The 21,448-nt window shown below is 48.4% G+C and overlaps 1 protein-coding gene across 1 annotated transcript in view; it reads right to left on the bottom strand.

The window, feature by feature from the left end:
* Positions 1-10,668: 10,668 nt before the first annotated feature.
* Positions 10,669-21,448, bottom strand: part of SUPV3L1 (Suv3 like RNA helicase) — a 46,467-nt gene continuing 35,687 nt past the window's right edge. Inside the window, exons 14-15 of the mRNA XM_088476102.1 lie at positions 14,214-14,362; positions 10,669-11,138 (exon numbers count right to left, since the gene is read on the bottom strand). Coding sequence (XP_088332228.1) covers positions 10,730-11,138; positions 14,214-14,362 — 558 coding nt within the window. The 3' untranslated portion in view covers positions 10,669-10,729. The remainder of the gene's footprint in view (positions 11,139-14,213; positions 14,363-21,448) is intronic.

Below are 21,448 nucleotides of genomic sequence, written 5' to 3'. Positions count from 1 at the left end.
AAAACCCCTCTGGAGGGTAGACAACTATGCCTGCCAGTCACACACAAACAGAATGGTACATTTTAGCATGTTATGTAATGGCAGAGGTGTAAGAAGGAGGGAGAGCATTTTACAGTGCAAACAGAGCTGGGTAGGATGTTCCAAAACCTCTCTACTCACTACATAATGTGCCATGTGACTGTGGTTTCCATAGTAGTCACATCACACTGCTAAACTATAAAATCTGCAACAGCCTGAAGAAACAAAACAAGGGTAAATAACTTCTTACAGCCACATTAATGTTTTTTTTTTTTTTAAACACCTCTTTCATGGAATTACTTTGATATTTAAAGTACTACTGCCATCTGGAGTAAAGAATTAACATTGAAGCTTAAGAAGGTGGAATTAATTTTCTATCAAAAGCCAAGCATCAGAGTGTGGGTATGACCATACTGTAGAAAAAATAGGATTCCAATCTTAACAAAAAAACCAAAAAACATTCCAAACTTTAAAAAGGTAAAGCTTTCTGATAAAGTGGATCTAGAGAACTGAAAGGTCTTTGGCAGAAAGTAGGATAGTTTTTCTTGTGGAAGCACACTACACAAAAGCAGATAAATTCAACCTACATAAACATAACCTACATATGAGGCTGTATATACATTTTTCATACTGTTAATAACAAATGATTGAACTCATTTTCCTTCTATATTAGCTATTAAAATAATTTTTGTCTTCTACATACGCTCATCATTACTCTTTATTTTGGGCATACAATATGCAATTATCATCCCGATCCATAGATTAATGGCACATTGGGCCGATAATCAAATAGTGTATTGCCGCGACCGATAAATGATCAGACGATCAGGCATGAGGAATCTTCCAACATCTTACAGACCCAATCATCGGTTGGCCACATCTGGTAGTGTATGTGCTGCCACGGCCAACATTTGCCGTGTACCCACCAAAAGTGGTCCAAGGTGGGACAACCAGTGAACTGATGTACATGGGGAGAGAAGGCTAGCCAGTCTGGTCCGATCCCACAGAATAGCTACTGTAGCACAAATTACTGACAAAAAATTAATGCTGCAGAAAGGTGTCAGAACACACATAGCACATCGCAGCTTGCTGCCTACTTAGCCACAGACCGGTCAGAGTGTACATGCCGACACCTGTCCACTGTCAAAAGTGTCTACAATGGGCATGTGAGAGTCAGAACTGAACCATGGAGCAATGGAAGGTGGCATAAGGGGCACCACTACAGTGGGCATTGCATTAGGGGCACTACTACTGTGGGCATTGTGTATAAGGGGCACTACACCTCTGGGCATTGTGCATAAGGGGCACTACTACTGTGGGCATGGTGCTTCAGGGGCACTGCTGTGTGTCATACATGAATAAGAATAAGGGACACGATTATGTGGTGTAATGTGAATTGGGTGATTCAAGATTGTGCTACTGTGTGGATTATAGCTCAGTGGCCCTCGGGCTTTGTTGAATTTTTTTAATGTGGCCCACACTGTGTAAAAGGTTGAAGACCCCTGCTTTAGAGTACATTGCTGCTGAATACCTCCTCCTCTTCTGGCCCACAGATAAAAGCCACCTAATGGCCTGCAGGTGAAGGGAACCATTTCTTAGAACAAGCATGTCCCTGTATGATTACATTGAGAAAGGTGGAAGGGGTTTTAACCCGATTGTTTACTTCCTTTTTCATCACATTCATGAGGTTAGAGACCGGACAACTCAGGGCCAGGATAGTGTCAATAATCTTACTAGACTCTAAAGCAGGAGTGTCAAAGTCAGGGCTCTCCAGCTGTTGTGAGGCTACATATTCCAGCATGCCCTGCCAGTTTTAGCATACCCTAAAAGCAAAACGGTGGCAGTGCATGCTGGGATTTGTAGTTCCACTGCAGCTGGAGGGCCGCAAGTTTGACACCCCTGCTCTAAATCAAGATCAGCTATAAGCAAAACTCTGAAAATACTGATTTATTCAACAAACATTCTAGCAACCAATCAGGTTCTAGATATCATTTATCAAGTACATTATATAAATTGACAGCTACAAGCTGATTGGTTGTTACAGGCAAATACGCCACCAGTCCTCTATAGAAGGTTTGATGCATCTCCCTCATTATCTCTTACTGTCCCATTCGCACAACTATTATATGCTGAGATGAGTTTAATTCAATAGTTTACCAAATGCTCCCAAGTATGCACAGGTCTCCAAACAACTGCACTCTGCAACATGCTTGGTTAGTAAGTAGGTTGGCTCCAGCTTGTGCCCTCTCTTGCTTAGACAGAAACAAAAGATCGGTAAACACACACTAATAACATTACATGTAATAACCCACCACAGACAATTATCAGGTTTTCCTCATTTAAACATTGTGCAGAAGCCCCGCTGGGGAACATAAACAAGCAAGAAATCAGCCTTTGCTACCAAAGCTAGCACAATCCCTTACTTACCAATTCTATACATGAGAAAGGAGCGGCCGAACTCTTATAATGAAGATCTGCAGCATTGTAATAAAAAACAAGAGATATGGTAAGAACTTACCTTTGTTATCTCTGTTTCTACGAAGTCCATAGGGTCCACAGGGTGACCTTGGGGTATAGCTGGATCCTGGATCCTCGGGCACCACGGAGTTAAAGCTTTTAGCTGCTCCCAGGATGCACTTGGGTCCAACCTCCCCTATACCCCGCCCCCGAGCCACAGGCACCTCAGTTGGTAAGCAGCCCAGGCCGGAGGAGGAGACGAAACAGAGAGAAGGAAGACTGGAACACACAAGAACCATACTCACAGAAATGGGAGACGGAAAACCGGTGACCAGTCACAGAGCCCATATGAAGCCAGGTGCGTCAGGGCGGGTGCCCTGTGGACCCTATGGACTTCGTAGAAACAGAGATAACAAAGGTAAGTTCTTACCATATCTCTTGTTTTCTACTTCAGGGTCCATAGGGGTCCACAGGGTGACCTTGGGGATGTCCCAAAGCAGTCCAACTAAGGGCGGGGACGCTCCTGTGCTGATAGGAGAACCCGGCGCCCAAAGGATGCATCCTGAGAGGCAAAGGTGTCAAACGCATAGAACCTCAAAAAGGTCTGAATGGAAGACCAGGTGGCCGCCTTACAGAGCTGAACAGCAGAGGCGCCACGGCTAGCAGCCCAAGAAGGGCCCACGGACCGAGTGGAATGAGCCTTAACAGAGGCTGGAACAGCTAAACCCTCCTGCATATAAGCCTCAATAATAACAGAACGAAGCCAACGGGCTAGAGTCTGTTTGTTGGCAGGCCAACCCCTCTTGTGAAAACCAAAGAGGATAAACAAAGAATCCGACTTCCTCACAGAACTAGTCCGGTCCACATAAACCTGGAGTGCCCTTACAACGTCTAAGGAAGTCTCCCCAGCCGAAAGATCAGGTGACTGAAAGGCTGGTACAACAATTTCCTGATTAATGTGGAACCTGGAAACCACCTTAGGCAGGAAATCAGGACGAGTGCGAAGCACCGCTCTGTCCTGATGAAAAATCAGAAAAGGGGGACGACAAGAAAGCGCCCCCAAATCTGAAACCCTCCTGGCAGAAGCAATTGCCAAGAGGAAAACAGTTTTAAAAGTTAGCCACTTGAGCTCCACTGACTCCAAGGGCTCAAAAGGAGGACCCTGTAAGGCCCTAAGAACCACCGCCAAATCCCACGGGGCCACAGGTGGCACAAAGGGAGGCTGGATTCTCAAAACACCCTGGAAAAAGGTGTGTACGTCCGGCATAGCAGCGATCCTGCGCTGGAACCACACCGACAGACCAGACACGTGTACCTTCAGTGAAGAAAGACGTAATCCTAAGTCCAAACCGGACTGAAGGAAAGCCAGAATACGCGAAACTCGGAACACCTGGGGATCATAGTTTCTGGCCTCGCACCACTGAAAGTAAGTGTGCCACACTCTGTGATAGATCCTCGCGGAAGTAGGCTTGCGCGCCCTCAGCATGGTGGTAATAACGGAGCTAGAAAAGCCCCGAGACCTCAGGACGGCTGTCTCAAGAGCCACGCCGTCAAAGATAGTCGACCCAGATCCGGGTGAAGACAGGGCCCCTGAGACAACAGGTCCCGCCGTTGAGGTAGGAGGTACGGAGCGTCGATGGACAGGCTCCGCAGATCGGAGTACCACGGCCTTCTGGGCCACGCTGGGGCCACCAGGATCAGTGTGCCTCCGTCCTGTTTGAACTTGCGCAGGACCCGAGGCAGCAGAGATATCGGAGGGAACAAGTAAGCCAGTTGAAACAGCCATTTCACCGACAGCGCGTCTATCAGACTTGCGCCTGCATCCCTTGTCCTTGACCCGTACACAGGCAGCTTGTGATTGTAACGGGACGCCATCAGGTCCAGCTCTGGCAGCCCCCACTTGTCCACGAGTAGTTGGAATACCTCTGGATGAAGCGACCATTCCCCGGGATGCACATCGTAACGGCTGAGGAAGTCTGCCTCCCAATTGAGGACTCCTGGGATGAAAACTGCCGAGAGAGCTGGAAGATAGCGCTCCGCCCAAGCCAGGACGCGGGACACCTCCGACATCGCAGCTCGACTGCGAGTCCCTCCCTGGTGATTGATGTACGCCACCGTGGTGGCGTTGTCTGACTGCACCTGAACGGCCCTTCCGTGAAGAGCGGTGCCGGACGACTGCAGGGCTCTGTATACTGCCCGCAGTTCCAGGATGTTGATGGGAAGAATCGCTTCCTCCGCCGACCAACGACCCTGAAGTGACAAGGAGCCTGTCACCGCCCCCCAACCCCGGAGACTGGCATCTGTCGTGAGCAGAACCCATTCCGGGATCCAAAAGGGGCGCCCCTCCAGGAGATGCGCTGTCTGCAGCCACCAGGCTAGGGACAGACGCACCTCCGAGGACAACACCAGCATCTGAGAGCGGATCCTGTGTGGCAATCCGTTCCATTCTGAAAGAATCAGCCCCTGCAGGGGCCTGGAATGGAACTGGGCAAACTCCACCATGTCGAATGCCGACACCATGGACCCCAAAACTCTCATCGCTGAGTGCACCGACACTCTGCCACTGCTCAGACAACTGTGAATCCGCAGCTGTAAGGAGGAGACCTTCTCTGGAGTCAGAAAAATCCGTTGCTGACGAGAGTCCAGCAGGGCCCCCAAATGAACCATCCGTTGTGATGGGATGAGGGAGGATTTCTTCCAGTTGATCAACCAGCCGTGCGCCTGTAGACAAGCGACCGTCAGGTGGAGATGCTGGATCAGTACCTCCGGGGAGCTTGCCAGCAAGAGGAGGTCGTCTAGATACGGTAGCAACCGTATCCCCTGGCTCCGAAGGTGAGCCGCCATGACCGCCATCACCTTGGTAAATACCCTTGGTGCCGTGGAGAGACCAAAGGGTAGAGCCCTGAATTGGTAGTGGTTGTGGAGAATAGCAAACCGCAGAAACCGTTGGTGCGATGTTGCTATAGGCACATGGAGGTAGGCGTCCTGGATATCCAGGGAGACCATATAATCCCCCGGTTCCATCGCCAGTATGATGGAACGCAAAGTTTCCATCCTGAATTTGGGAACCCTGAGAAACCTGTTCAGGGACTTCAAATTGAGGATGGGGCGATGAGAGCCATTGGGTTTCTGCACCAGAAACAGCGTAGAGTAATACCCCATCCCACGTTGAGACTGTGGTACGGGTATAATGACCCCCGCCGTCAGCAAGGCCTCTATGGCTTCCTGAACCTGCAAGGCCTTGGTTTTGTCCTGAGAAGGACTTGTGCAAAAAAACTGGCAAGGCGGCCTGTGCCGAAAAGACAGGGCGTACCCCTGGGAGACCACTTCTCGCACCCAGGCATCCGTGGTGGTATTGTGCCAGCACTGGGCGAATTGAAGAAGTCGGCCTCCCACTCTGGGGTCCCCCAGAGGGAGGCCCGTCCCATCACGCAGAAGGCTTATCTTCTGGCTTGGAAGAAGGGCGCCTAGCACTCCAGGCTTGCTTCTTTGGCTTTGTGGCGGTCTTGGGTGCGGACTGCCTCGGGAAGGACTGACCCTTTGCCTTGCCCTGAACCCGAAAGGAACGAAACGCCGAGCTCCGGACCTTAGCAGGTGTAGTAGCTGAAGGGAGGAAGGCTGACTTGGATTTTGCCAGGGTATCTACTATTTTGTCCAGGTCCGGACCAAATAGTAATTCCCCATTAAAAGGTAAGGCCTCCAAGCCTTTCTTTGAATCCGCGTCTGCTCTCCAAGACCGCAACCACAAGGATCTACGAGCAGACACTGCTGCCGCCGAAACCCTAGAGGTCAACAGGCTAGCATCCAAAGATGCTTCTCCAATGTAGGAGGCGGCATCTCTCATCTGTCCTAACAACGCCCCCTGGACGTCCGGAGATTCATCCGTAAACGTGTCCTCCAAGGCGTTGGCCCACCCCTCAATGGCCTTGGCCACCCAGGAGATGGCCATGGACGGCCGGGCTACAGCCCCTGAGAGAGAATAAATAGACTTTAGACAAGTCTCCACCTTCCTGTCCGTAGGATCCTTCAGCGAGGATATAGACGGCAATGGCAAAGTAGCACTCCTGATGAGGCGTGTTACATGGGAATCGACTGCAGGCGGAGTTTCCCATTTCTTACAATGCGCTTCCGGGAATGGATAATTGGACGCCAAGCGTTTCTGTGGCAGGAAACGCTTACTGGGCGTCTGCCAGGCCACCGCCATGTGATCAGTCAACTGATCAGACAAGGGGAACGCTGTAGAAGTAACCTTAGCTTTTTTAAAACTAGGATACCTTGACTTGGGAGCGGGTGCCTCATCCTCAATCAGAAGAATAGCCCGCACCGCCTTAACCAGAGCCCGCACATTGATGGAAGACTTAGTGTCTACCTCCTGGACTGAGGCATCTGAGGCTGAGTCATCCTGTACCTCACCATCATCCGAGAACCCCTCAGAATCCGAAAGATGCGCAGCCTGTGCCATGACTGAGCGTTTAGACGCCCTGGAGGGCACGTCACTGCGCAACATCGACTGAAAAGCCGAAGATGCTGCCGCCAAATCTTGGACAGTGTGGGAAAGCGCATCCACCCAGGGTGGAGGAGCTGTCACAGGAGCCTGAAACGGCACCACAGCCGGCTGTGCCACAGGGGTGGACTGAATATACATTGGCAACCCCGCATAGGGACCAACAGGCTGAGACCCCGGGGGAGTCTGCAATAATTGTGGGACACCCGGGGAATGGGGGATGGCAGGCTGGGGCAACACCCTAGTAGGGGCGGCAGTCGGGACCGACAGACGGTCCGCGATGGACACCAGCACCTGGGAAAACATCGCCCATGGTGGCTCCTGCGAAATGGGAGGTTTAGACGTACCAGGGACCGCCTGGCACCGTCCGTCCTGTGACAAATCCTCCCTATCCACTCCTGCAGAACAGCGCCTGCAGGAGAACAATGCTGGAGCCCCGGAGTGCTCAATCTCCTCCTCAGACATGACTTAGGAAGAAAACGTGCGCACTCACCAGTGTGCTGAACAACAGCCCACAATATGGTACTGTGTAGCACACAACTGTATGTGACGGACCTCACAAATACGTGATCTATATAGGTGAGGTCAGTAGAAACACCCTTCCCCCGCACACCTGTAGGGCTTGTAGGAGAAGGAAAGGGATAGGTACAGGCTGACAGTAAGTAGAAAAAAGACACAGACAGGCAGCACTAGCAAAAGTCACATACCATGCAGGAAGATATACTCACTGCACCTTTCCACTACAATCAACCTCCCAGATTCAGTGTCTGGGAGGGCTATAGCGCTGTGTACACTGTCCTTCTGCAGGGGAGAGGTACACAGGGGGACCGGTCCGCGTGCTCCCTGAGAGTATCCACGCTGCCACAGAGAAAATGGCCGCTGGAGACCTCAGAGGAGGAGTGGCCGAGTATCTGCAGCTCAGCGACGCCAGACTCCGAGCTGAAAGGCGCGCTGAGCTGAGGGGAGGAGCCGCTAGACAGGGAAGGCTTCCTCCCCAGGCTAGCATATTAACCCCCGGGTTGCCGGCATCCCGCTTGCCGCGATATTAACCCTGGTGGTCTAGTGGTCTGGCGGGGTATGCCTCCGCTGGAGGGGGGGCCCGCCGCCACCGCTAGCGCCCCCGGTCTGTCCCCTAGACCGGGGGCATGGGACTGCATTTGAAAGGAACCCGCGCACCGCCGCTAATCAGCGGTGCGCGGCTTACCTGATCTCCCCGGCGTCTTCCGGCAGCAGTCCCGGGGGAAACCAGAGTCCGGCTAGTACAGACTCTGGCTTCCCCCGCCGCGATCCCCAGTTCAGTGCTGGCGTCGCGGCGCCAGCAGGGAGAAGGAGCGGCAGCGTGGGCGTCTGTACAGACAGCCCAGCGCTGCTGCTCTAGAGAAAAAACTTATAGTAAAAAATAAATAAATTTAACTAAGTTCAATAAAAAATTAAAAGCTTTAGGGGGCTGCTCCTGCAGCCCACCCCGCAGGGTGACCCGACTCCGGCCGGGCACCATCTAAAACTGAGGTGCCTGTGGCTTGGGGGCGGGGTATAGGGGAGGTTGGACCCAAGTGCATCCTGGGAGCAGCTAAAAGCTTTAACTCCGTGGTGCCCGAGGATCCAGGATCCAGCTATACCCCAAGGTCACCCTGTGGACCCCTATGGACCCTGAAGTAGAAATGTGAATGGTTACATTCTCCCCCCCTGCATTCTAATGACCCATCACTTATAAAGCTCAGCTGAGAATATATTATATCTAAATCCAAAACAGCAGAAGTAAAAAAGATTTCCACTGGAAAATTGAGAAACAATTAGGAAAAAAAAAAAAAAATTTAGTTTTCCTGTGACTGTCTGGTATTATGTATCAAGCAGTGAAAAGTGTGGAGAAGTTGCCCAGAGCAACCAATCAGCTTCTACCTATTATTTTATAAACCGTACTTGATAAATGCTACTTCAAAGCAGATTGGTTGCTATGGGAAAGGTCTCCACGCTTTTCACTGCTATGGGAAACGTCTCCCCGCTTTTAAGTCGAAGACCGTTGCAACTTAAGCTGGTTACATATCTGAAAGATATATCTGCAGATCGACTGATCTGCAGACGATGATTGTTCATACACGCTGAACAACCATCACTGCCATCTAAAAGATATATCTGGCCGGGGGTTGCATCGCGCCCGCCTCCCCGGTGGCCTCTGCAGCAAGTGTACGGGCAGTCGGGTAAGCGCCCATACACACAACACGATGCACCAATATATCTGCAGATATATTGGGCATTGGCTGTGCAGCACAGTCGTTCACAGACATATCGCTGGTACACACTGGCCGACGCACACACGATATATCAGCCAGTGTGTACAATGTTTTCTGTCTGTGCATGCATCCGAGTGGCATGGGTAAGCTTCCCGATGGTTAGCACTTGGAGTTGCAGAACGAATTTGGGAGACGATTTGCCAGCTGGAGGGTGTCGCTGACAGTGGCTGGAAACGTGGCCACTGGATGCCATGGTCAGATGGAGAAATTGCACCTGCCATAGGGCTGGTGCAAGCTTCGATGTGGAGACAGTTGGTCTGTCTAAAGAGGCACTGAGACAGCATAGCGCTGCTGGAAGTGGCCATCTCCGTAGGCTCAAAATCTGTCGTGGCATTAACATAAAGACGTAGCCGCGTCTACACGCTCCTCTGGCACTTAGTGGTCTAAAGTACTGATTCAGAGTATAAGCTACTTGATGGTTAGCGTACATGTCCAATGGTTCCCGATAGACACATACACGGGATCTGTACTTAGAATGTGGCCAGCGAACCAGAAAACTGACTTGTGGGCCCCATTTCCTGGACATGCCATGGAGTCTGCCGACACAGATTCACCGGATGCGTGAATTTCGCAGCAGTGGATCACAGAAGCCGGCAGGATGCGGCTATTTACACAAGACGCCTCCTGCGGCATTGACATATTACACAGCCGCTACGTACAAAGTGGCAGTAGCTGTGCAATAATGTACAACTCCGAATCAGGCCCTCAGTACGGGAGGGCAAACAACTTGTTTTATCACAAGATAATAAAAAGGAAAAAAAGCTCCAAAACAAAAAATAAGGTTATGATATAAAAAATACATACAAAACTAAATGCAACTACAAGTCTCTGTGCTTTACAAGGACAGTCTAAAACGGCTCCAATCCTCAGTACCCGCAACATCACATTTGGTCAGGTTATCGGTCTGTCGAAGCAGGTGGCATAATTACTTACACAGCAAAATAGATCAAACTCACCTGCGCATTATTAAAGAAATCCACAAAACCTGGCCTGTTGGGCTAGTGGAAGTAGGGCATCCAAAGCAAGTAAAATAATGAAATGCAAAATGGACATGCAGCTCTTTCAGCAAATCCTATTCACTCTAGTTTAAGCTTAGTTATGTGAACACTAGAGATGCAAGTTACATTTCTTGTGCATCCCCTTCGGGATGCTATAACAGAACAACATTATAACAGCTGCATTGTAAGATTGCCCAGTTTAGAGGAGACAGCCCTACGGATTGATTAACGCTTAAAGGTAACACGATGCATTGAAACTCCATTGTTAAACATGGCATAATGACCAGCATTTGTACCACCCTTTGTTGTTACTATGGAAATGGTTTACAAGTATGATTTTAGATAGTGGATTCACATAGATGTGCATAAGGCAAAAATGTATGCAACAATACCATAGCGATGTGGTTTCTCTATAAAGTCTTTTTATTTTTTTATATTAAAACAGTATGTAGCTAAGTGCGCTATTTCTTCTTTCTTGGCGGTTTTGAAATGTCCATTTCATGTACTACGCTGTTCTGGTTTCCGTGTCTATACTGACGAGACAACCATTCTTTCTCCAGCTGTTTTAACATATCTGGTGTAAGAAGTCCATCCTGAACCAATCGAGAGGTAAGAGACGTATTGTGTTGTTCAGTAGTTATTGGTATCTGCCTAGCTGTTCTGCCTCTCCTGTGTACGTATCGTTGGTTCTCATCTGGAACGGTCCCGTGATTGGTGGAGAGCTCGTCAATGACTTGAAGAGCAACATTGTTCTCTGAGGCTGCAATCAGTTTAGTGATGCTATAGACTCCTCTCTGAATGATGGAGTCCAGCTCTCGCTGTATAGACCTCACAAGTTCTGCATCCGGAAACATATCCATAAAGCGATAACTGAAAAAGGTATAGAGGGGAAATAAGATTAAGTGAAAAATTCTTATGGTGGACTTGCTTACTCTTACTTCCCCTTCTCCAAGACTGACAGTAGTAGTACTAGACATACGGAGATTGGGCTGTATCCACATTATGATCTATAGTCCATAGTTGTAGGTCATCATCCTCATCATTAAATGGATACTCATGTTCCAGTCTTTTCTCTGACTCTGTACACTACTTTTAAATTAATTATGTGAAAATTCAGGACATACTATTTTACTAAAGTTTTTCAAACGTAGACTTTTACACAGGATTGGCTGTTGCAACATTTATTCCTGTTTGATATATTTATTTCAATCAATCAATCAATCAATCAATGTCCACATTGTAGGTCTCTCCTCAATTTGCCCAAATTCCAAACTGGAAGAAATGTCATTAGTTTTTAGTGAATCCCTCTCTAAATCAGAATCTCCATCTTCCACCTTGGCCTGTAGTAAAAGTGAAGGGCATTTTCCCCCCATGTTTGGACTTGCATCACTGTTGGTCTCAGGACCATAACAAAAGGTAGACAACCTAGGCCGAAGGCTCAAGGCTGAGAGCCTCCCACGCTGGCACACTGGAGAGGCAGTCAGCCACCCTTTTCCACCTTTTGGGGAGCCTGCAGAGGTCACCACTGCATAGAAAGACAAAGGGCATGTGCTTATGACATGCCCATCACCTATCTTCCTACTCCCTGTGCTGGGGGGTGTTGACCCAACTCACAGAGGCTCCCTACTACTACTACTACACGGTCTGGCCTACTGTCAGCTGCGAGTGCTATCTTGATAGCAAATGTACTGTCTTTCAAAAGTACTTCTCTACACCGTCTTCTCCTTGGCCCCTGTAGAGGTTACGATATCTTCTGCAGCAGCAGACAAGGATAGGCTGCTGTTCAGCCCTACTCTTCCCAAGTAATTGCGGTGACCATGACAGAAGTTCCTAAACAATGCAGAGGAAATGGCAATAAGTATCTCCCCCTCACCTCAGGTATCCGGTACGGAGATGATGGTAACAGATTCCTACCTTCAGGAGCAGGTGTTTTACACACCCTAAATATAAAAATAATGGGAGCGCTAGTAATTGGCTGCTGGTTTAAAAAATATCAACAATTATAAGTATCAGATTGTTGTTCATTAGTAATTGTACCTCTGGACCGCTTGACATACAGCGCTACTACAGTTGACACACTGTGTCCAACACTGACTCTTACATTTGGTTAGCATTGCCCAACTTCCTCCCCCTGGTCTGGGGTAGAGGTCAGCATCACCTCGTTATATTCCCACAGTGATGGATGGCTGGTAATGTATGAAATATACAGCAGCAGGAGTACTTTTCAATCTGCATAATATAAGCTGCTTTTTTTCATCTGCTAACTAAACCGTGACTGAACTTTACTAATTCACATACTAATTGGCAGTGAATGGTCACTTATACTAACAAACTATTAATACATATCTGTTGACTATTACTAAACATCCACTCCATACTCCGCTACCTTAATCTGATTGAATTGATGCTTATAGATCTATACAAGAGTGGCCGGCATATCCCAATTGTTTGACATATATGTTGGTATTTTTTATATGTTTTTTAAATGTCTGTTTGTTATATATTTTTTAAATAGGTTAAGCCGGATCCGTGCTATAATTTGTGGCAATTCGCCTTATTAATCATTCCACCTGTATTAGAATGATTTGATCGATATAATTTATACTCGACTGTTTTGTCTGGAATAAATCTATTTTTTAAACCAGCAGCCAATTACTAGCGCTCCCATTATTTTTATATTTAGTACGGTGTTATTTTTTGGTAAATTCCCAGGTTTGCCTATGTGGGGGCAGCTGTAGTGGCAGGGTACATTAATCAGAACCACTAACTGGTGATTAGATATTGATTAGCGCCCACTTTTTTACAATTCTTTCCCTCTTTTTTGGTTTTACACACCCCTCTACTGCTATGTTCCTAGGATTTTAAGTCCCATTATCCACCTCTTTCAATGCGGTGGGGAAAAAATAAAATAAAAGGAGGAATAGCAGAAAGCTTATAGGGAAGTGGTGTCTTCTATGGCCTGTCTCCTTGGAGGTGAAATACTACTCACTGCCTGTGCTCAATGCTGCAGATGAATGTAGAAAGTTATTTGAAGTAAACATCAAACAAACTTACACACAATACATTGGGCATCAACAATCTGCTTATTGGAATGACATAGTAAACAACGGATCTTCTCAAGTTAAAATGACTTGTACCTAGGTCAGATGAATGCACATTGCTACCTATATGTGTGTACTGTGTAATCCAAGAGGCTTGTGTCTGCTACCTATTTACTTGCTCTCTACCATATTTTTGTCTGGAGCTGGTCACGTCCCAGTAGGACCCCTACACCCCTCCATTAATGACACCAGTAGATCACACCCACCAGACCTTTTACTTCAATAAAACTGGCATGAGATTAATGGGGAATAGCAAACAAAACGTCAACAGAGTATACCTTTATATTTACATTACACGTATTCAAAGGTAAAACTAAATATACAGTATTACCAGGGCAATTTAATATCGCAGAAAACAAGTTAAACTGAGAATGTGCTTCGATAAAACAAATCTATGAAAATTAAATGTTAGCTCAGACTCTAAGATAGTTAGATTACCGTATGTGGCGAGTACACTTTGTTAACCAGCGATTAAGCAGGTGAGATACTGACTTTTAGAGACGTGATTGCAAGTGAGGTAGATGGAAAGTGCCCCTTCTGGGTTGCTCTTGCTTTTACAGATGATGGTACAGATAGTGAAGACCAGGTCTGCTCACTGCATAGCACTCAGCTACCAAATATTATATGTGTCCCATCTAAAGGATTGTGTGTTTGATTACAAGTCTGCAGGAGCCTATACCATCCCACAATTAGCTGTAGGGAAACCGGATTTACTTCCACAACATGAACTGCAACACATTATTTCCTATATCCTGCATAAATGAAGGGGTGCTGCTGTACTATAGGCCACAATTGAGCCATATAAACTGATGTCCCAGATGAGAAGAGCAGCAGCTGGACTCACCTTAACCACAGGTAGAGATCGAGGATGTCATGGACAGCTTCTAGGTGCATCAGATCTTTGATGGTTTTAGGAGGTGAAATGGGCCAGTTAACATGTTTACAAATCCACTGGAACGTCAGAGGCTCATTCCTGCTGAACTGTCGGGCAAACTAGGGAAACAGCAATAGAAGACCTTTATATAAAGGGTTCCATAACACAGGACCTTAAAAGACAATAGGCATATATATGTAATACATGTTTCTAGCTGAGCAGAGAACAAATTGTGAGGAAGACGTGCAATTCTTCTTGCATTTATAGGAAATGTGCTGTAGAATGAAGCTTGTAGATTTAACAATGGAGACAACCTAAATACCAACAAGTACAAAGACTAGAATACTGTATAAATGCCTTTGTCACAGGAATGGCTATTTGATGCCTCTGTCCTCCAATATTAAATATTGTCCTAGGTTATATTAAAAGCATTCAGAAATAGCTAACCACACATCTTGGTTTTTACAATGTACTACCTCCTGCCAACCACACCATGGACCTCATTAAGAGTCGGTCGAAGCGGCCGCACGGTCGTACGGGAAAAGGGTCCGGATATTCAAATGATTCCCTCGCAAATTGTCCCCCTAAGTTCGGATCGGTAGCTGGCCGACCAAGGGGAGGAAGCGGTCGGAATTCAAAAAAATACGCCCCCTTCTCGTACGCATTGCACGTCATCTATGGGCATATAAGGATTAATCGAGACCATCGGGAACCATCGAAACTGGTCGTAGAGCTTAAGGTTGACCATACCCTCTCTTAAGCTCTACGATCATGTCAGTGTAAAAACCTCCCATGTCACATGACGCTACTTTGTTAATTATGCACTCCCATAAACCGTATGCACTCCCATAAAACGCTGTTCGCATAATTAGGCACGTCTGCGTTCGGATCTCCACTCCCCCGTTTTCAAGCACCTTCCCCTGTTACCACCCACAAACGCCTCATTCTGTCACTCAAACTACGACCTGGCTGTGTTCAAGGAGAGAGAAATTTCGGATCGTAGCAGCTAGTTTGCGCACGCGCATTGCGAACTTTACGCATGCGCAGTATAGCGAACATCGGTGGCGTACGACCGTGCGGCCGCAACAACAGACTCTGAATGAGGTCCCATATGTGTTATTCACATGTTTCCAAGGGTTGTTCCTTTACACCTACACCCCCACAGGCAGTTAGTCATGCACTGTACATATAGCAGTAGCTCTAGCCATGGCTACAGTATATGCTAAGCAAGTGTCCAAGCTTACAGGCCCAGGATGCCGGCTTTCACAAGCATTATTATTTAATTTGAAGAGAACAAAAAAAAATAAATAAAAAAAATATATATATATATATTGAGATTCACACGAAAAAGAAAAAAACCCCACAAAAACGTATATAATTTTCATTCATCCATAATTATTAAAATTACATATCTATCCTTAATGGCGCTAATATAGTCATCATACTGAGGCCCTAATGGTAGTGTAAGATAAGCACTCTGCCTGGCTGCATGTACCTATAAGGTATACTCTATATTGAAGAGTATGCCCTTGTTTTCAAGGTTTATCAATGCTCGGTTTTATACACTGCATGAGGTGCATTGTGGGACTGCGCAACCACTTCATTCTCTTCCCAACATCACAGTGCTTCATACCATCAGCAGAAACAGCTTTCAGGTCATATAGTATGGGTTTATTTGGATGAAAAAATAAGAGATATGGTAAGAACTTACCCTTGTTATCTCTATTTCTACGAAGTCCATAGGGTTCCACAGGATACCTTGGGGTATAGGTGATGACGTCAGTCTTCAGGCACCACAGAGTTTTCAGCCTCCCAGGATGCATCTGGGTCCCTCCCCTCTACCCCGCCCCCGGGCCAAGGCATCTCAGTTACGTCACAAGCCATAGGCCGGAGGAGGAGAAGAAAGAGAGAGAAGAAAGATCTGGACACTCACGAGAATCACATTCTCACCATAGGGAGACGGAAAAACCGGTGACCAGAATAAAGCCCATCTGCAGTACAGGTGCGACAGGGCGGGAGTCCTGTGGAACCCTATGGACTTCGTAGAAATAGAGATAACAAGGGTAAGTTCTTACCATATCTCTTATTTTCTACTGCAGGGTCCATAGGGTATCCACTGGATACCTTGGGGATGTCCCAAAGCAGTATCCTTCAAGGGTGGGGACGCTCCTGTGCTGAGAGGAGAATCCGCCGCCCGAAGGAAGCATTCTGAGAGGCAAAGGTGTCAAAAGCGTAATACCTCACAAAAGGTATGGACAGAAGACCACGTATCAGCCTTGCAGTATCTGAACTGCAGAGGCACCATGTCTAGCTGCCCACGAAGGACCCACAGACCTAGTGGAATGAGCCCTCATAGAGGAGGGAACTGAAAGACCTTCATGGAGATAAGCTTCTGAAATTGCCATACGAATCTAGCCTGCCAAAGTCTGCTTTGAAGCAGGCCAACCCTTTTTACGGAAGACACAGAGGACAAACAAAGCGTCCGACTTCCTAAACGAAGAAGTGCGGTACACATAAATCTTTAAGGCCCGCACAACATCCAAAGTGGCTTCACCCACTGAAAGTCCAGGTGAATTGAAAGCCGGAACAACAATTTCTTCATTGATGTGAAAACTGGATACCACTTTGGGAAGGAATCCCGGACGAGTGCGAAGCACCGCCCTATTCCTATGAAAAATCAGAAAAGGGGGGTCTACAAGAGAGAACCCCTAAATCCGAAACCCTTCTGGCCGAGGCAATGGCCGGAAGGAATATGGTTTTAGCTGTAAGCCATTTAAAGTCCACTGAGTCCAGTGGTTCAAACGGTGGTCCCTGGTCTCAGGACCACAGCCCAATTCCAAGGCGCCACCGGTGGAACAAAAGGTGGCTGAATGCCAAGAACACCTCGCATAAAGGTGTGCACATCAGAGAGCGCTGCAATCCTACGATGAAACCAGACTGACAGGGCAGACACCTGCACTTTCAGAGAAGCCAGGCGAAGCCCATGATCCACTCCAGCCTGTAGGAAAGCCAACACCCTAGATAGGCGGAACTCCCTAGGGGAATACCCTCTAGGTCTACACCACCGGAAGAAAGTATGCCACACACGATGGTAGATTCTTGCCGAGGAAGGTTTACGAGCTCTTAGCATGGTTTGCACCACGGAGCCAGAAAAACCCTCTGGACCTTAGCATGACCGTTTCAACAGCCACACCGAGTCAGGTCCGGGTGAAGACAAGGACCCTGTGACAGCAGATTCGGTCGTAATGGTAACCTCAGAGGAACGTCTACTGACAGACTCTGGAAGTCGGAGAACCAGTGCCGTCTGGGCCATTCGGGAGCTATCAACAGTAGCGTACCTCCTTCTTGATTTGAATTTCCGTATTACCCAAGGAAGAAGGGAAAACGGAAGGAAAAGGTAGGCAAACTGGAACGTCTACTGGACGGACAGGGCATACACCAGAGACGCCTTTTCGTCTCTTGTTCGAGACCCGTACCCCGGCAACTTGTTGTTGTGCCGGGACGCCATGAGGTCTATCTCTGGAAAACCCCACTTGTCCACCCGACTCTGAAAGACGCCCTGGTGTAAAGACCACTCTCCCGGATGCACGTCCTGCCTGCTGAGAAAATCCGCTTCCCAGTTGAGGACTCCTGGGATGAACACTGCTGATAATACTGGGAGATTGCGCTCCGCCCAGACCAGAATACGAGAGCCCCATCCCTTGAGCCCAATAACCTCATTGCCGAGTGTATCGACACTCGACGACACTGCAGACAACTGCGCACCCTCAACTACAAAGCAAGGATCTTTTCCTCCGTCACAAAGATCCACTGCTGCCTGGAGTCCAATAAGGCCCCGAGGTGCAGGATCCTCTGAGACGGGGTGAGAGTGGACCACTGCCAGTTTGTCAACCAGCCGTGACATTGCAGTACCGCAATCGTCAGATCCAGATGGTGTAAAAGAAGCTCTGGAGAACCCGCTATCAACAGGAGGTCGTCCAGATCAGGCAACAGTCGGACTCCCTGCGACCGCAGGAGAGCCGCCATGACCTTGGTGAATACCCGTGGAGCAGTCACCAGGCCAAAAGGCAGTGCCCGGAACTGGAAATGTTCGTTGCAGATTGCCAATCTGAGGAACTGCTGATGGCGCAAAAGAATAGGGACATGCAGGTAAGCGTCCTGGATGTCCAATGACACCATGTAGTCCCCAGGTTCCAGTGCCAGAATAATGGACCGCAGGGTCTCCATCCGAAACAGAGGCACCCTCAAGGACTTGTTGAGGGCCTTTAGGTTTAGTATTGAACGGTAAGACCCATTGGGTTTCGGCACCAAAAATAGAATGGAATAGAAACCCAGGCCCCTCTGGGAAATTGGAACATGCACTGAAACTCCGGCCTGGAGCATAGTGTGCAAAACCTTCCGCAGTTCCGAGGCTTTGCTCCGGTCTAGCGGAAGGCCTGTGGTAAAGAACCGGGATGGAGGCCTGTGTCGAAAGGAGAGGGCATACCCGTGAGAGACCACCTCCTGAACCCAAGTGTCTGTCGTAGTCCTCGACCAGCACTGAGTGAACTGAAGCAGGCGCCCCCCACTTTGGGGTCCCCCAAAAGGAGACCTGGACCGTCAGGCCGCAGGTTTGTTATCTGACCTAGGAGCCGGACGTCTGGTACTCCAGACCTGTTTCTTGGGTTTGGACAATTTCTTGGTCCCAGCCTGCCGTGGAAAGGACTGTACTTTAGGCCTACCTTGGGCCCTGTGAGGCCGAAAGGACGACCCACCAGCACTAGAAGGAATCGTAGCAGACGGAAGACATGCAGATTTTGCTGCTGCCAACGTAGCTACTATTTTGTCCAGATCTGGACCAAATAGTACCTGTCCAGACCTTCTAATCCCTTTTTGGAATCCGCGTCCTCTTTCCAAGAACGCAACCATAAGGTGCGACGAGCAGCCACGGCTGCAGAGGAGATCCTAGAGGTGAGCATACAAATATCTAAGGCCGCTTCATTAATGTAAGTGGCCGAGTCTCGGAGATTGCCCACCAACTCGGTCTGTTCAGCCGAACAGTCAGAGTCCAAAGACGCCTCCATAGCTCTGGCTACCCAACACACGGCCATAGCCGGTCTGGATGCTTCCCTGCAAGGGAATAAACAGATTTGAGGCAGATCTCCACCTTGCGGTCAGTGACATCCTTCAAGGATGACATCGAAGGCATAGGCAACATGGCACTTTTGACTAGGCGTGTGACATGTGAATCCACTTGCGTAGGGGATTCCCACTTAGAAAAATAATTGACCGCAAACGGATAAGCCACGGCTAAGCGCCTCTGGGGCAGAAACCGCTTACCTGGATTTTTCCACGCCTCCTCTAAATGATCCACTAATTGATCAGAAAGAGGGAACGCCGTAGCCTCACCCTTAATATCCTTAAAAAGGCATATATGAATGTGGCCACCGAAGGATCAATATCCTCAATAACTAAAGCCGTGCAGACCGCTCGAATAAGACCAGGGATATACACCTTGGACTTAGCGTCCGGCTCTTTGGTACGGAGAGGTTCTTGGTCAGATAGATCCAGAATCTCCCCATCATCTGACGTCTCATCGTCATCTCCATAAGGAGCAGATAACAAGAGATATGGTAAGAACTTACCTTTGTTATCTCTGTTTCTACGAAGTCCATAGGGTCCACAGGGTTGACCTTGGGGTATAGGTTGGGAACCAAATCCGGGCACCACGCAGTTAAAGCTTTTAGCTCCCAGGATGCACTTGGGTCCACTCTCCCTATAACCCCACCCCCCAGCCAGAGGCACCTCAGTTTGTAAGTAGCCAAAGGCCGGAGGAGGAGAGAAAAAGAGAGAGAAAACTGGAACACTCTAGAACCATACTCACAGAAAAGGAGACGGGAAACCGGTGACCAGTAACACAGCCCATATGAAGCCAGGTGCGTCAGGGTGGGCGCCCTGTGGACCCTATGGACTTCGTAGAAACAGAGATAACAAAGGTAAGTTCTTACCATATCTCTTGTTTTCTACTTCAGGGTCCATAGGGGGTCCACAGGGTTGACCTTGGGGATGTCCCAAAGCAGTTCAACCAAGGGTGGGGACGCTCCTGTGCTGAGAGGAGAATCCGTCGCCAAAAAGGAAGCATCCTGAGAGGCAAAGGAAACCAATGCCTAGAACCTTAAAAAGGTATGGACAGAAGACCAAGTGAACACCTAGTAAGGCAAAACAGCCGAGGCGCCACAACGAGCCGCCCACGAGGGTTACATGGCCCGAGAAAAAACAAGCCTCAACGACAGAAATGCCTACCCATGGGTAGGCCCCTGAGGAAGACATACGAGGCCATCCAGCCAACATTTCATTATAGGCCGGCCATCGTTTCCTGTGAAAACCAGAAACCGCAGACCACCAATAAGGAGTCCGATTACCATAAGGAACTTGAACGGATCATATAAAGCCAAAGAGGCCGGACCACAGTCAATGAGGCCACACCAGCCGAGAAGACTGGGGACTGAATGGCCGTACCATAAGTTCCAGAAAAATATGGAACCTAAAAACCACTCTAAGAAGAAATACAGGGCGAGAGCAACTCACACCCTGACATGATGCCCTCCAGAAGAGGGAGCCACATGAGAACGCTCCCAATTCAGACACTCTCCTGGTTGATTTAAACACCCTGAGAGAGAGAGAGAGAGAGAGAGAGCTTAAACAATAGACCATGTAATGGCTATCACAACCAGCGGTTCCATTGACTGTCCCCGGAGGGAACAAAGAACCACTACTAACTCCCCAGGAGTCCCTAGGGAGGACAAGTGGAGGCATAATCCAGAAAACACTCCAAAGGATGAACTGGATACCAGAGCGGAGCAATTCCATATCTTAACCATACCGACAGTGTAGAGATCCGCACTGTCAGGAAGGCCAGGCCAAGGGTGAAACCCAAGCCAGCCGCAAGGAATGCCAGAATATCTGAAAATCCTGGACACCGGAGGATCGTATCGACAGGTACGATACCATAAGAATTATGTATGCCACAGTCCGTGGCAGATCCCAGCAAAGTCTGGCCTATCTGCTCTAAACATCTCAATGAAGACAGAGCCAGGGAAGCCCTAGGACCACAGTAGGGGCGCAGTCAAAGACAAACGATCCAGGTCCAGGGAAAAACAAGGACCCGGAGACAACAGGTCCAGATAGTGAAGCAGTAGGAACGGAGTATCGATGAGGAGACTCCG

Source organism: Taudactylus pleione, unplaced genomic scaffold (genome assembly GCF_031769625.1).
Source record: "Taudactylus pleione unplaced genomic scaffold, aTauple2 ptg000016l, whole genome shotgun sequence".
NCBI classification, from domain to species: domain Eukaryota; kingdom Metazoa; phylum Chordata; class Amphibia; order Anura; family Myobatrachidae; genus Taudactylus; species Taudactylus pleione.
The sequence above is the reverse complement of the archived record's forward strand: the minus strand, read 5'-3'. Positions and strand labels throughout refer to the sequence as shown.